At 40.5% G+C, this 15383-nt stretch overlaps 1 protein-coding gene across 1 annotated transcript in view; it reads right to left on the bottom strand.

Moving 5' to 3' along the window:
• Window positions 1-12188, bottom strand: part of MED13 (mediator complex subunit 13) — a 75268-nt gene extending 63080 nt beyond the window's left edge. Inside the window, exons 1-2 of the mRNA XM_034752202.1 lie at window positions 10413-12188; window positions 7681-7915 (exon numbers count right to left, since the gene is read on the bottom strand). Of these exons, the coding sequence (XP_034608093.1) occupies window positions 7681-7915; window positions 10413-10478 (301 nt within the window). The 5' untranslated portion in view covers window positions 10479-12188. The remainder of the gene's footprint in view (window positions 1-7680; window positions 7916-10412) is intronic.
• Between the last annotated feature and the right edge of the window lie 3195 nt (window positions 12189-15383).

The following is a 15383-nucleotide window of genomic DNA, read 5'->3' as shown; positions in this document are numbered from 1 at the left end:
ACTGAACTGAAACCATTTTAAAAGTCTAGTTTGCTTTCATTGGATTTGTTATTGACTCTCTTTTTCCTCGGTCTAGACCCCACCCAATGAAAGTCAGTTTCATTTTTGTTTACAGTCCATTTTTCTTTTGGGTACTCTAGAATCAGCATATTGCTGCAGAGTGTAGAAGTATGGTTTGATTAATGCAAAAACTTGTAGCAAGTTTTGAAGAAAGCTGTCATGAAGTGTTTCTGACTCAGATTCTGTAAAACATTATTTGCTACCAAAAAAAAAAAAAAAAATCTAGATTTCTGGCCAAACTGTTACTGTCAGCATCCTTTTACTGTAAACCATCCTTTGCTTAATGTATACTTAGAGTAATACAAAACAGGTTTGAAACTTTCAAAACCAGTAACATGAGACTGAAATATTCAACATGTTAAAAGTATACATTTCCAAGAACCCATCAAAATCCAAGAGCTTTATTTCCTCCAGTATGTCAGGACTTGTCTACACTCACTGTGCTGCTGTAGCACTTAGTGAAGATGCTACCTATGCTAACTGGAGAGCTTCTCTTGTTGGCATAGATACTCCACCACACCAAGAGGCGGTGGCTACGTTGATAGAAGCCCTCCCGTTGACACAGCGCTGTCTACACTAGGAGTTTGGTCGGTATAAGTGCATTGCTCAGGGGTGTAGAAAATCCGTAATTATACAGACATAAGTTTGTAATGCAAACCAGGGCTCAGAAACAACACCAATAGCCATAGTTGTTGCGACCCCAGCTACGAAGAGGATAAATAAATCAGGAAGATATTTTTTAAATTATATTCAACATTCACTAAACTTTTAACACGTATTGAGAGAGAACTCAAAGTGTTTTAAGCAACAGCAAACTACGCATATCACAAACAAATTCACGCCGCACTTTGAACGACCATTTTAACATCACTTTAATTATATGAAAATCAAATCACTTCTCAGCGTGTAAATTTTCTTGCATTTACTTTCTTGTATCAGGTTTTACGCATAGGCTTTAAAAAGCCTATTGCTCACCTTCCCTCTCCACATGCTCCCCCAAAAAACAAACTTCCTTTAAGACAGTGGTGGGCAACCTGCGGCCCGTCAGGGTAATCCACTGGCGGGCCACGAGACAGTGTTTACGTTGACCATCCGCAGAACCGCGGCCACTGGGAGCTGCGGGCAGCAGTGTTTATACTGATTGTCCGCAGGCACGGCCGCCCGCAGCTCCCAGTGGCCACGGTTCTGTGGATGGTCAGTGTAAACACTGTCTCGTGGCCCGCCAGCAGATTACCCTGACGGGCCGCAGGTTGCCCACCACTGTTTTAAGAGCTCTCATTTAATAGCCCAGTCATAAATATAGCCTGTATAAATCAAAGTTTTGCCTTAAATCAAACCACACACCATACTGAAAACTCAACTTTGGTGGTGGAGGGGATAGGAGGGGCTGTCAGCTGATACGCTTACTACAATTTCATACTGTATCAATATACAATAAAGCCTTAAGCCAAGTGTTACAATTAAAGAAGAAAAAAGTATTCTAAAATTAAATCAAAGCTTAATTTACATTAAAGGACTAAATTTTGGAAGATACTGACCATTATTGGATTTTAAAAAGTAATAATCATCTAGTTAACTTGAGTGACAAAGAGTTCAAGATTCTACTACTATTCAAAAAAGTGGCAATAACCTCTTGTCTGCCCCACTTCTTTCTGTCCTCTTCTCTTTTTCCCCTCCTCTAAAGGTCACTTCTGTTCTTTATCTTATTCTAATAATTTTTTTTCAATCTCTCTGTATATGAAATAAGGCAGAATAAGATTTGAAACTAATTGGATTAACTATGTAATACAAATTGATTTATATTTTAAATGTTCATATTACATATAATCAAATGTTTCAACTATAGTTAAGGTAGCAAATGGTTAACACAAGACTATTATTATGTATTATACGTAGTTTCTGTTTGTGGGGGGTTGTGTTTGTGTATTTTTTTTTTAAGTAAAATATTAATAGGGAAAGAAAAAATTACGGTACATCATTCACTTATTATGAAAATGGTAATTACTATGTATTACACAGAGTAGATGTTTCACATGTAAGAACAAGTTCTAATTATGCCCAAATGCAGCAGACCCATTTAAAAAAAATGCATTTAACAACACACTTTAATCCTATTTCTAGGAAAAAAGTATTTGTGTTCCACAGAACAGCCTCTGGGCATCCACACTTTTTGGACAGTTTCCTTGACTGAGAACCAGTTCAGATATGAGCTACAGTCCAAGATCACATATTCTACTAAACTATATCATACCATATCTACTGTCACTATATTTGCAACAAGACACAAACTAGACTTTTCTTTAGAAGTGTTAAGTCTTTGCAAAATAGTGTATACATCAATGTTTTACCTTCCCTACCCATCCTCCCAGAGGAAAATAAAAGCAGAATATTTACACTTCTGGAGTATATATTGTGCTTGCTTATAGGGATTTTAAGATTGCTTCAGTTCTTTGTAACTTTTTCATGAAGATCAAGTTTAGCTTGTCAAGCCAGACATGGCAACATTGTGTTTTGACACTGTGCAGAACACACATATGCCACAATGAAGAGAAAACTGCAAGCAAGTGTAAAATATAAACTGGGACATTTAACCACATTAAATTTGGAGAATAATTATGCATACAGATGGATTTCACTTACACTGGAGGAGTTTTGACAAACACCATCCTCAACGATCAAGGAATTTTTCCCTGAATTTCTAAAGGCACATTCTGCATAGGATATTCAATCTGGAACAAGTATATCACCACCTGAGCCGAAAGTCCACGTTTGCAATGCAGTAGCAATTTTCACCTTACTCCACAGATGTGAAACATAGACATGTTATCGCCGGCACAGCAAAGAACTGGAAAGATTTATATCAAACAGCACCTTCAAGCTATTATGTATATCAAGTACAAAGATACAAAACACAAATAAATATGTTCTGTAAAGAGAATGCACAAACAGCACTGAGCAATGCTTATTAGCAGAGTTTTGCTGGAATGGACATGCCTCCACATGGAGGATACCAAAATGACTAAGAACATATTGTACAGTGAACTTTAATGGGCAAAAGATCTAGAAGCAGGCAGAGGATGAGAAAGATTTATTGCTACCTACTGTAACATACAGACACTTAGGCTCACTATATTGACACCTGGTGCAAAGTTTTGTAGTGTGACATTTATCAAACACAAGAGTATACGTCAAAAATCAAGCACTGCCAACAAAGTGAGTAAACCATTAGTGAAGTGATTCTCAAACTGTTTAGTGGACCACTTGCTAGGAGCCTGTAGAACAGTGGTTGGTCACATGTTGTTGGTTTTTACACTGGTTTCTGTATTAGAAGCTAAAGATACCTTAGTACTTAACAGGTCCACATGATTTGGAAGTGGAGAGGAAAGGATCCATGGGACATACTGTTACAACACTGTCCCCATTATGAAAAAGTTTGAGAATCTCTGCACTATGCACTTCCCTGCCTAATATACAGAAATATCTGCTGCCATTTGGAATCCAAAATAGCTCAAGACTGCTTGTCATTTTTAACATAAAGGACAAACAAATATGCATGCCTGTATAGACTTCTGAAAACTTTAAGATATCAACCATTACTTTTCCTTCTTATAGCTTGCACCTTCCTGTAAGTCTAATGCAGAGCCAAGACTAACATTAATTTATAAATTACTCCCCCATCAAAGCATGCTGGGAGCTGTACAAACAAACAAGGAGTCTAGTACAAAAAAAGATGAAGTTAGTAAATATAGGGCCAAAAGTAGTGAAGCACACGCAAATTAAAAGGATATTTTTAGAAGTTAAAAAGAGATGAACAGAGAGAGGGAGGGGAAAAAAGAGTTCCACATTATACAGCTCACCACAATAAAGGTATAACTTGCTGGCCAAAGACACAATGATGGAATCCTTAAAATGTGGGTGAAAGTCAAAGTACAACTATTGCCTCAGAATTAGGTCTTGAACACAATCTGGACCTATATAACATTTAAAACCCAACCTTACCGACTTCAACCCCCATATTTTATATAGTCAGACACTTTGAAGAGCACAGAAAAGGTGTAATACAACTATGGTTGCTCAAGCCAGTGAGATACTGTGCTGCAGCATTCTGAACAAGCTTATGTAGTGGAGACGTTCTACTTTAAGCCTTGCAAGGAGGGATTTACTATGATCATGCCTCACTGTTGCTACAAGACGATACCATTGCAAAATTGCCACAGGTACAGCAGATTAAGTAGTTTTCCTAGAACATTTGATAAATAGCACTCTTCATGTCTTTCAGTCACACCTTTTCTAAAATTCTTAACGAGAGTAACTACCTCTGAATAAATCCCCTCATAAATTGGGGAAACAAGAAGTAGAGCCCCTCACATCAACAACCTCTATCAGCAACAAGACTTATACCCAAGGCTCAATGAAGAGTTCAGATACAGCCAGCTGGCAAAATCATTCAAACATTCTGCCAGCGCAGAGAATGAACTTCCACAGGGCAAGAGACATACAATTGCATGTCATATAAAAAAAACCACTGATACTCTACTATGTTTAGACATTATCTTGCCAGGAGACCCTGTAGGTTATAAGAAAGATCCTTGAGGGATATGACACATGGCATCCTTCAGCAAGTTGTTCATCACCAAGAGCACTTCCAAAACACAAGCAATGTTAAGCTACAACTCATGGCAAATCAAAAGCTGCCAAGAAATCTCACATGCCCAATGATTTATGGCCCCTTAACAAGCAGTTTCAACTCCAAAGGGAGGCCAGAATCTAGACTGTTACTGCTATCCAAGCAGGACTGGAACTGAATAACTGCTGTCTTTTCAAATCACTTTCCCTAAAAGAGGATTGTTACTCAGCAATAAGTGGCATACTCTCTAGCAGTAGGAGGATGTTTCTTAAACATAATGGTGTTCCCCATCTCTCCTTAAGGATGGTTAACACCCTCAGTTTGCTAAGCAATAGCATTGATAATGCCTATTAATTCATTATAGCCACACTCTGTTTTCACCAAACAGATAGCAGGCCACAGCCTGGAAACAATTTATCTTTTCCAGGAGCAGTGTAACAAGGATGGAGCAGAATGGATTAATAAAAACTGTCTGCTAACCAATAATTCATTACTATGTCTATGGATGAAGCCAAGCAATATTGTTTGGGCTCAGTTATAACACACACACACACACAAGTTTTTGCATAGAAAAAGGACAGGGTTCAGGCAACTTCCCAGCTACCTCCTCCCCAACCTAGCTGCTTCATTTCCTATAGATCACCTACGTAACTGCTTCTGGTTATAAGGATCCAAGCTGACTAGAACCTTGTAACAGCTGATAATGGCTTTTGGAGGCTAACTTCCTTATTGGAATGAGAGATCAGGCACATTTAACCACCAGGAAGATCAAAAAGTCATGAGCTGTTCGCCTCAGAATCTGTGTGGAAACCAAAAATCTCTTGTGCTGAAACTGGTATGGAATAGAACCTGTACTGAAATGCAGACATCAATGATCAAACATCCCCAACCCAAACAAATTAAATATCCAAAACAGACCCAAAAAGATCAGATTGAGCAAACAACCAATCTGTATGAGCGCCTCACTAATTCTAGATAAGACAACTCAGAAGTTCACTTCCAGGAAGACATATGCCGGCCCATCTACTCTGAAGTCCCAAAGACAATCTGTGAGCAGACATTAGCTCAGAGAATTCAGCTACAAGATATCCCCCCAGAGGCTGATGGTATCTTTTACCAGGTTTCTCCTGATTACTACTTTAAGTGATTTTGGGGGGGGGCGGCAAAAAAAGCTAGATACTGACCAAATAAAATGTATCACACTAAATACAGCAAACAAGTTTAGAAACTTGGGCTCAGTCCTATGTGAACCTGTGGTTTAACTTCATGCTCATTATCTATTAAAAAAAAAATCTAATATTCTTGTCTCACCCTATGCCATAACAGACAACAGCATACCAAAACTTACACTGAAACTTCTACACAAGTGTTGGTCTTTACTCAGGAGTAGCCCCAGGCAAAAACAGCATGGAATCTAAGTTACATCTCACCCTACAAAAGATGATCCCTGCAGGTCTGGACAGAGGACATTCATAGGGCAAACTACAGAAGCTGTAGCTGACTACTCCATAAGAGAAGTTTCCATTTCCAGGGTTGTTAGTAGTAGCAGCAGTATTGCCATTCCTGCTAACTCAAATACAATATCAGAAACATCTGTAATTTTAGTACTTGAGTCTTTTCCAGTACAGAATATATTTGTTGCATAAAACATGAAATTCCTTATAAACTTGCTGTACATATGGAAATCCTACAGATTACAAGACTGTTTCAAATCAGATTGCTCAGTGACATTTCAGCTTCATATTTGCTTTTTGGTATGTCCACAATTACATAGAGACTATTAATGTATTCTAGTTCTCTCAAGTACCATTTATTCATCCAACAGAAAACGTTTCCCTGAAAAGAACAAGTACTCAGACTTCCATTTTCATCAAAAGCATTACATACCAAAACTAAACTTCATTTTACAATTCTGCAATATGAATGCTTTTCATTATTCTAAAGTATAAGTATACAACAATATGACTTCTTAATATTATTGTATAAAAATAAGTATCCGTAAGCCTACTGGGGAGACTGTATACAAACGTAGTGCTTTAAAAATTAGCTCTCCAAGCAAAACACAAAACAGAAAGCAGTCATCTGTCAACAAGATTATATTAAAAAATGGTATGTGTGATTTTGTTTTCTAAACCAAAATTTTCAAAATAAGATACCTAAAGTTAGGCACCAAAATCTAAATTCAGACACCCAAAGAAGAATGGTCTGACTTTCAGAAGTGTAAGCCATCATCACCTTTAATGGTGACAGTAACCTACTTTAACAGACACTCAGCACTTCTGAAAGAAAACAAAGAGAGTCTTAATGCACAAGATTCTCAGGATTCCCTGCTCCCTGAGGTGCCTTATTTAGGCACCTTTATTTTGAAAATTTTGGCCATGTTTATACTTCCAGAGACAACTCCATCTGGTTCCCTAATTTTTTCCCCCCATACCTTAAAAATGGCATGGAGATTTAAGATGAATTCTGATCACCTACAAATGAGTTTATACCAAAACATTTTAATAATATTAAATCATCCCACACCTAAAGCCACTACCACAGAGTCTTGCATTTCTTTGTTTTAAAGAGAAAATTCTATCCAAATTTGAGAGACTCACTTTAGTTTTCAAAAAGCATAGGATTAAAAAAAAAAAAAAAAAAGGGGGGGGGGGGGCAAAATTGATCCTTGAATATCAAGCCCCATTTCTCTCAGTAGAAACAGCCACCCCTAAATACAGAGAGACACTCAACTATATCAGTACACAACTCAAGACAGAAGTTCAGTTTTGATAAGATTCCACGATCATAGGAATTCGGTTTCCTAGGAGGCCACCACCCACCACCATAAACTCAAGGTGATGGAAGTTGTAAGTATGACAAATCACTATAGATAATAAACTGTATGTCATTATCCATTGTAGTGTTTATAAAGTGGGAACTTTTTAAGTATGGAAGACAGCATCCCTTTGTTGACTGATTGATTAGATTTTGTTCAGTCCATTCTCTTTTACCTGAGAGGTCATGATGAATAAGATCAGTAAAGTTGGGGTCATCGCCCCACCAAAATATCCACAACTCTCTGCGTCCAGGTCTCTGATCGCGCCGCCAAACACTCAGTACATCGGCTTTCAGACAGCGACTGAAACTGCTCAAAATGGGATCCTCCTCCGTTACCGGAAAGAGAATTGGGGCAGATGTTGGACCCTGCCATACGTATCGTTTCCATTTAATCCCAGTTAAATCAGCCTGTGGAAGAGGAACAGAAAAAAAAAGTTAGGTGAAAGACATTTGGGGAAAAACAAAGTTTACTAAATCCTGAAGTTATTTCTAGTTCCTTCATTAGAAGGAAGTTGCAAATAGGACTCTTGGCAAAAAGCTATCAGAAATAAACCCTAGTTCTGTGATTTTAAAAAGAGAAAAGAAAAGAAAAATCCATGATCCTATGCTTTTAAGCGAAACTTACCAAAATAATTTCTAAAATATATTGTACTCTGTTAAATATGAGGCTGAAGAAGACAGCTTATATCCTAAACCAGGGGTAAGCAACCTATGGCACACATGCCGAAGGCAGCACGCGAGCTGATTTTCAGTGGCACTCACACTGCCAGGGTCCTGGCCACCAACCTAGGGGGCTCTGCATTTTAATTTAATTTTAAATGAAGCTTCTTAAACATTTTAAAAACTTTATTTACTTTACATACAATAGTTTAGTTATATATTATAGACTTATAGAAAGAGACCTTCTAAAAACCTTAAAATGTATTACTGGCACGCGATTCTTAAATTAGAGTGAATAAATGAAGACTCGGCACACCACTTCTGAAAGGTTGCCGACCCCTGTCCTAAACTATGACCTGCACCTTGCTTTACCTCTATCAACCTCTATCTTTAAATAATTGCTGTAAGTATTAATACTAGAAGCAAAGTTGCAATAAAACTGACTGTTCTTAAATGTTTGCACAGTTGTGTTTTGGTTTATGCAGAAGAGACCTGAAGAAGAGCTCTATGTAGCTTGTCTCTTTCACCAACAGAAGTTGGTCCAGTAAAAGATATTACCTCACCCAGTACCTCACTGATCATGTATCTTGGCAAACACTTTTTTCCTTAACCTTGATCTTACGCATGTATGCTCCCTCTGTACATTTTAAATTACACAACGCTTTCAGGAAAACTGATAGATCTACAATAGATCTAACTTCAGTGAACACCCTTAACTACCAGTGCTTTGAAAGATCTACTGGTAATAACAGAATTCTTTATTTTACAGACAGGGAATACGTCAAGTTGCAACTTTTCAAGTGCACCCACTGTACCCAATACCATCATATGCTCCCCTTCTCCCACTCCCAAAATTAAATCATAAGTTATTTTTCTGCAAAAAAATGCATTTAACTTTAGTCTGAAATTGAAGTTATTATCCTGTTAGCCACAACAATTTGTTTTGCTCTATATCTTCCTATTAGCACAGATAATCTCTATTCTTGAACTATTATTTACAAAGCAACACTGTACCAAAAAGAGACCAAGGTTTAAACCCTGACCACTTCTTAAATGGAACAGTGACTCAAGATGCATGGCAGGAGGTGTCAAATGGATTCAGCCTTATAAATGAGCATATACAACGGGGGTCCTTGCACTTGCTAACACCATCCCCCCCTTCTCCCACATGGTTCTAATCTCTCCTCTTCCCCCAGGTCTGACACAATAATTAAGATTATTGCACAGTTTTATCTAATAGGTAGCCTCCACCTCCCAGTAGGAAGATGAGACTTCGGACTAAGTGTTGCTAAGGAATTTGCAACAGTTGGTACTTCTGAAAGACTTACAAGATGTTGCTCATACTGAGCTGCAGACCTGATGCAGCCTTCATACTGGTGTCCTGCAGACATGCTCAAGCTGCCCAGATTCCCCTCCCCCAAAATACACCAGCAAGAACAGCCAGACACAGGGTTTACTTAAAACAGCCTCCACAATAATAAATACCAGTCAACCTGATCCAAATTAATTTGCATTAAAAAGGAAAATTAAAACAGGTCAGCAATCCCCAGAGCCACAAAAAAGTGCACTATATTCCAATCCAAATCAAGTTGTCTTTCGGAGCTGTCAAAAGTGAAGATTAACAGTTTAATGGTAAAAAAAATAAGGATGTGAAATGGTGCACAACACAAGTATAGAATAGCATGTGCCTTTGTAAAAATATATATCTCACCAAAACCAGTTTAAGAGAAAAAATGATAGACAAAAGAAAGCAAGGAAAAAGAGGGGATTTAGTTGAGATTTTTCTGGGGCATCACTACAGGGGAGAGGAAAGAGAGAAAGTTTGCCAGAGGAAAAGGGAGTAGTGGAGCTACATCTCATATCTTTATTTTAGCCCTGGCAGGAGATGGTAAGGTATAGCTAAAAAGATTAATAGGAAGCAGAAAAAGTTGGGGAGAAGGAAACAGAAGGGGAAAGCAAAGTGTTGGGGTAATATTGGTCAGAAAAGACAAGGGAAGGAGGGAAGGACAATATTACACAGGCAATGATGTGGGTGGAAGGGGGGGGGGGAGAAAAACAGAGGGACATAGAAAAGCTGGCTGGTTCCAGGCAAGGCCTACTCTGAGCACTCATCCAGCAGAAGCTATGCTAAAAATGGCTGCTTTGCTTCCACTACCCCTTCCACCCCCCACCTCAAAAAAAAAAAAAAAAAAAAAAAAAATCTTTCCCTCTGTGAATAGTGTGTCTGCAGCTGGTGGACACTTACCAGACAGAAAAGGTTGGAATGGCAATCCTCCAGGCTGGCCCCGTTCGGCACGAAGCAGGAACTCATCCTCACAGCCACAACCCACACGCCATTATCCCACAGCCTCCGACAAGAAAGAAAGAGACAGACAGAGAAAGAGAAAGAGAGAGAGAGAGACACACACACACACACAGAGAGACAGAGGGGAGGGAGAGACACAGAAGGAAGGGAGGGGGAGATTGGTTACACACGCACAAATAACACAATTAAATGAGGGATTTTACACACAGACAAACAGGAGGGGAGGGAAACAGGAGGGGAGCAGTGAAAAGTGGGCAAAAAAAGAGTCAGAACCTTTCCGCCTCTTCTGCCAAAACTGGGGTAAAGACAACAACAAGGGGAGAAAAGAAGGAAAGGGTCAATAATCCAACGATGGAAGATTAAGATACACAATCCTCCCTGCTTCTCTTGTCTACTCAATCGAAGACCAAGGGGAGAGAAGACAGTAGCTGATCCAACAAGGGGGGAGAAGTGGGGTAATTAATCCAATGGGGCAGGAGATAAAATGGGTTCACGACCCCTCCCTCTTATCTCAGTCGCCAAACGAGGGAGTTGAGGAATAAATAATCCAACAGGGGAAATTAATCCAGCAACCTCCCTGCTCTTCCTCTTGTTTCTTAATCGCCAGATGAGAGGGGCAAATAGTGGAATGACTGGGGCTGAGCAGTCATGGGTCGATAAGAGTCTGAGGGGAAGAGAGTAAAGCGGGGGTGTCAGATTCTTCTCCCTCTCAAAATATATTCCAAATAAATTAAAAATTAGATCAGACAAAAACTTCAGGTGTCAGAAGCCAGATAAATTTTAAGAATTCCCAAGGGTGGGGTGAAATTCTCCCGGGGTGTACCCCAAAATCCGCCCGGGGGGGGGTCTTGAGTGAGAAGGGGACCCCGAACGCCCCCTCAGCAGCAGCCCAGCGAGGTATGTTTTCTTGTGAGCATAACCCCTCTCAACAATCCTCTTCTCTGAAGGGTGAGACCCAAATATTCTCCGTTGTGCGTGAAGATCCTTCGCTGGGGGGGGCGGAAGAGAGAAACTGTGGCGACCCTCAAAGTCTCTTCGGGGGCAGATCTTCTCAAGGGGGTGAGCCCCAGTTTTTTCAGAGAGGCGGATGAATCCCACGAAGTCTCTCGTCAGCAGGGGCCTACCCCAAAGTTGAGCCGACCCCCACCAAATCCCCACAGATGAGTGGCTCTCCGAACCCCACCAAGTGGCCGCGGCCGGGGGGGTTCCCTCCGCCGGTGCGAACCCCGCAAATCTTCCGATGGAGCCGTCTCTTGTGATGGGGGCTGAACCCCACAATCTCCCTAGCTGGGGAGGGACTGCAGGGTCTCTTCGGGGGAGGGGCCTCCCAAAGGGCGGGCTGAACCCCCAATCCGCTCCACTGGGGAACCTCCGCGGACGGGGGGCCGAACCCCCAGATCCCCCCAGCTAGGAGCCGAACCCCGAGTTCTCCTCAGCCGGGGGCCGAATCCCACACGCTCCGGCCCCGCCGCCAAGCGCGGAGACAGAGGGACGCGGCGGCCGCAGTCGGTGCCCCGAAGCCCCCGCTGGCGGGCCTCCTCTCTCAGCGGTGCCTCTGTCGGCGGCTGCCCGGCCGCGGCATCCTGAGCGCCCGGCTACTGTCAGCGGGTCGCCCCCATGTCGCGTCCCGGCCGGAGGGGGGAGAGAGGGGGGTTCTTCTCCCGTCTAGTTCCGAGCCCCTTTTTCTTTAATGGCGGCCACAGGGACAAGAGTCCGGGCCCCCTTCCGCGCCCTGATTGGTCGCCGCCGCGTCACGTGGGCTTGAACAACGATGGCCGCCGTCGAGGTTCAGGGAAAGAGGCTGCAGTGGCGGAGCCCGGCCATTAGGGTCCCCGGCAGCGCTAGGGAGCTGGGAAAGTGGGGCTCGCTGCTCGTTGAGAGAGCGCCATCTAGTGGGTCTTTGTGGGGCGAGCTGAATGTTTGAAATTAATTTAAACATCAAAGTCCTGGTTCGAATCCCACTTTACCACAAGGCCTCACATTTGACACAGGGTTGAATTGTGTCTCCCCAGCTCGGACCATGCTGGGGTTTGAATCCCCACTCAAAGCACTCGTTCAAATCTCCAACAGGAGTAATCCATTTCTGCATCCCAGCAGCCTCCAAACAAAGGCCAACTGGGTTCAGATTCTAGCCCCAGGTACATCACTCAACCAACATATCCACCTATAGCTAGGGTTGCCGGTTTTGGTTGGCTGTATACCTAGAGATTTCATCACAGGACATAATCTTTAATTAAAGATTAATCTTTAATTTCTGGAGAGTCCAGGCCAATCCTGGAGGGTTGGCAACCCTACCTGTAGCATCTGTCAGTGACCCAGCGATGAGGCCCAAAATCCAAGCCTTATCAACTGCTCCTGAACACTGGAAAGAAGTGTTAGTCTCTAAGGTGCCACCAGACTCCTTGTTTTTACTGGAAAGAAGGACTCGAGTCTTTTCCAAATCTTGGCACAGGCTGATAGAGGTCAATGCACAAGAGCAAATCAGCACTTTGCACTTATAGAGTGGGTTTTGCATCTTAAAGTTCTTTAGAAAAGATAGGTATGAACAGCTCTCTATGTATTCCATAGCCATCAAATCTACCCTGCTGCAGAACTGTGCTCCATTTTGAGAAAAATATTATGCAGCATGCATGGTACAATCGGTTTGTTCCTATGGTAGTGGATGTATGTAATTGCAGAAGCAGTATGAATTCAGAGTTCAGAAGTGGAGGTACTATAGTAACATAACATTTCTTTAAAAAATAACTTTACCTTTTAAATTTTTTTTTAATAGTCAACATTTTATTAGGCCTGTCATGGGGGGATCTATTATATCACATTCAATAGGTTGCAGGTAGAATACAAACTTTAAAGCTTTATTATTTTATGTAACTCCATATATATTGTTGCTAGTAGTTGTATTTTAAATTTGAAAAAGTGGTTCTGGCAAAGGAAAGATACCTTCAAATAGTTTGGCTAGCATAACATTTACATTCAAATATGATATTTTCATGGTACCCCAGCACATTAGATCAAAGCTACGCAACATGATATTTCACAAGCCCTGAAAATTATTTCAGGACCCATGAATGTGCTGAGTGTCTGCCTTCTGCACATCTTGAGTAGGAGCTGGAGGAAAGGACATTCTATAAATAAGTTTATAATAAAAAAAAAAAAGACAATGAGCAGTTGTAGATTTATCTGTTTCTAAGGCAGATAAACTTTGTAGATTTACTTCTCACACAAAGACTATTTTTGTATGTCTGTATGCAAGCAGGATTTTCATTTATTTATTTTAATTAGAACTAAACTGGAATGTTTTTAACCCAAGAGATTCATTCCCTCACTGCTCTTGTAAATACAGCAGCTAGAGACAGGGATGGGCTGTGGGGGGAGGGTACTTTGAAACACAAGCCCCTTTCCAACTCAAAGCAGAAGCAGATGGTTTTCTCCATAGTGACTGAAGATGAGGACAGCAGTAGCAAGATCTGTGCTGCTGCAGTACTCAGAACTGACTCCTCTGGGCTGCTTTGGGTACTTAGATGCAGGCAAAAGACCTCCAAAGTTTCAATGTAGCACTTTGGTCGTTAGAGTAATTATCTCCCTGCACAGAGATAAAGAGTTGTTTGCAATGTTATTAAGTCACACATCCCCAAGGAGAAATTCAACACTTTGAAGGAGCTAAAAGAAAGAAGAGTTCAGCATTAATACAGAAGTACTGTTGTGTTTTCTATCAAACAGCATCTTTAGGAAAAGATAGGATTTGATTGAGGGAATGGAAACATGGGAATACTACACACTGTAGGGCAGATTTTCAACTGGTGTAAGTAGACCTCTATTGATTTCACTAGAGTTATATCAGCTTCCATCAGCTGAGAATATGGCCCTGTCTCCTTAAACAGCACATACTAGTAGAGCAAATCTAGAATAGAATACTAGCTTTGCCACTGATTCACTATATAGTCTTGGGCAACTCACTTAAGTTCTATGCCTCAGTTTACTTATCTGTAAAATGAAACTAATAATTGTATTTAACTATTTCATGTCATGTTAGTTAATATTTGTAAATACTTTGCTATCCTTATCTAAAAGGTGTGTTATAGATGCAAAGTATCTGTCCAATAATATTGATAGAAACATGCCACCTTCATAAGAGGAGGGAGAAAGAAAATGTATTTAAAAATCTTGATCTGAAGTACTAGTTGATATATTTCTTCTCTTTTTCTTTCTTTTTTTAATTTGCCATCCTCCTCCTATATTTTATCTGAATTACATTATAAAATCATCAAGCCACTAACTGACTTATTTGTTCTATGAAGAGTCATGCACACAAATGGGGTTGCATAAACAATATTAAGATTCGCTGGATAATAGTCCATGTTTTCCTAATCATGTATGGTCAATTTTGTATCTTCTTAGGTAGCTTTAAGTTGGATTTAGTAAATACAATTTGAAAACAAAGCCTCCCAAAACAAGCAAGAAACAAAACAAAAAAAGCCCAACCATTTTGTGAAATACTGGTGCTGGAGATTCATTCTATTTTAGACAGCCCTCATCACTGTAGTATCTGAGCAACTTCCAGAAATGCATTAAGGAACATGATTAGCATCTGTCACATGTGCTCTTTCTTTCTCTTCCTCTCCCAAGAGGGAAACTGTATGGGATTTTTTATGTTTAATGTAATATCTTATATGTACACAGTACACTGTGCTTTGTGCTAGCAAAGGCAAGGTCAAAGAAACACATCTTGCATTTAGAGCAGAAGGGAGTGAGGTTTGTGGTGGTTCTAAGGCTCAACTTTGTATAATATAAACTTCAAGAGTTAAGAGAATGTTGATGATCCAATTTAAAAATTAACCAGTCTTCAGAAAGGAGATAATGGGGGAAATGTTCAACATTGCACAAGATTGACGCCAATGAAACTGATAGCAG

The sequence above is a fragment of the Trachemys scripta genome, chromosome 18, assembly GCF_013100865.1.
Source record: "Trachemys scripta elegans isolate TJP31775 chromosome 18, CAS_Tse_1.0, whole genome shotgun sequence".
Taxonomy (NCBI): domain Eukaryota; kingdom Metazoa; phylum Chordata; order Testudines; family Emydidae; genus Trachemys; species Trachemys scripta.
The sequence above is the reverse complement of the archived record's forward strand: the minus strand, read 5'-3'. Positions and strand labels throughout refer to the sequence as shown.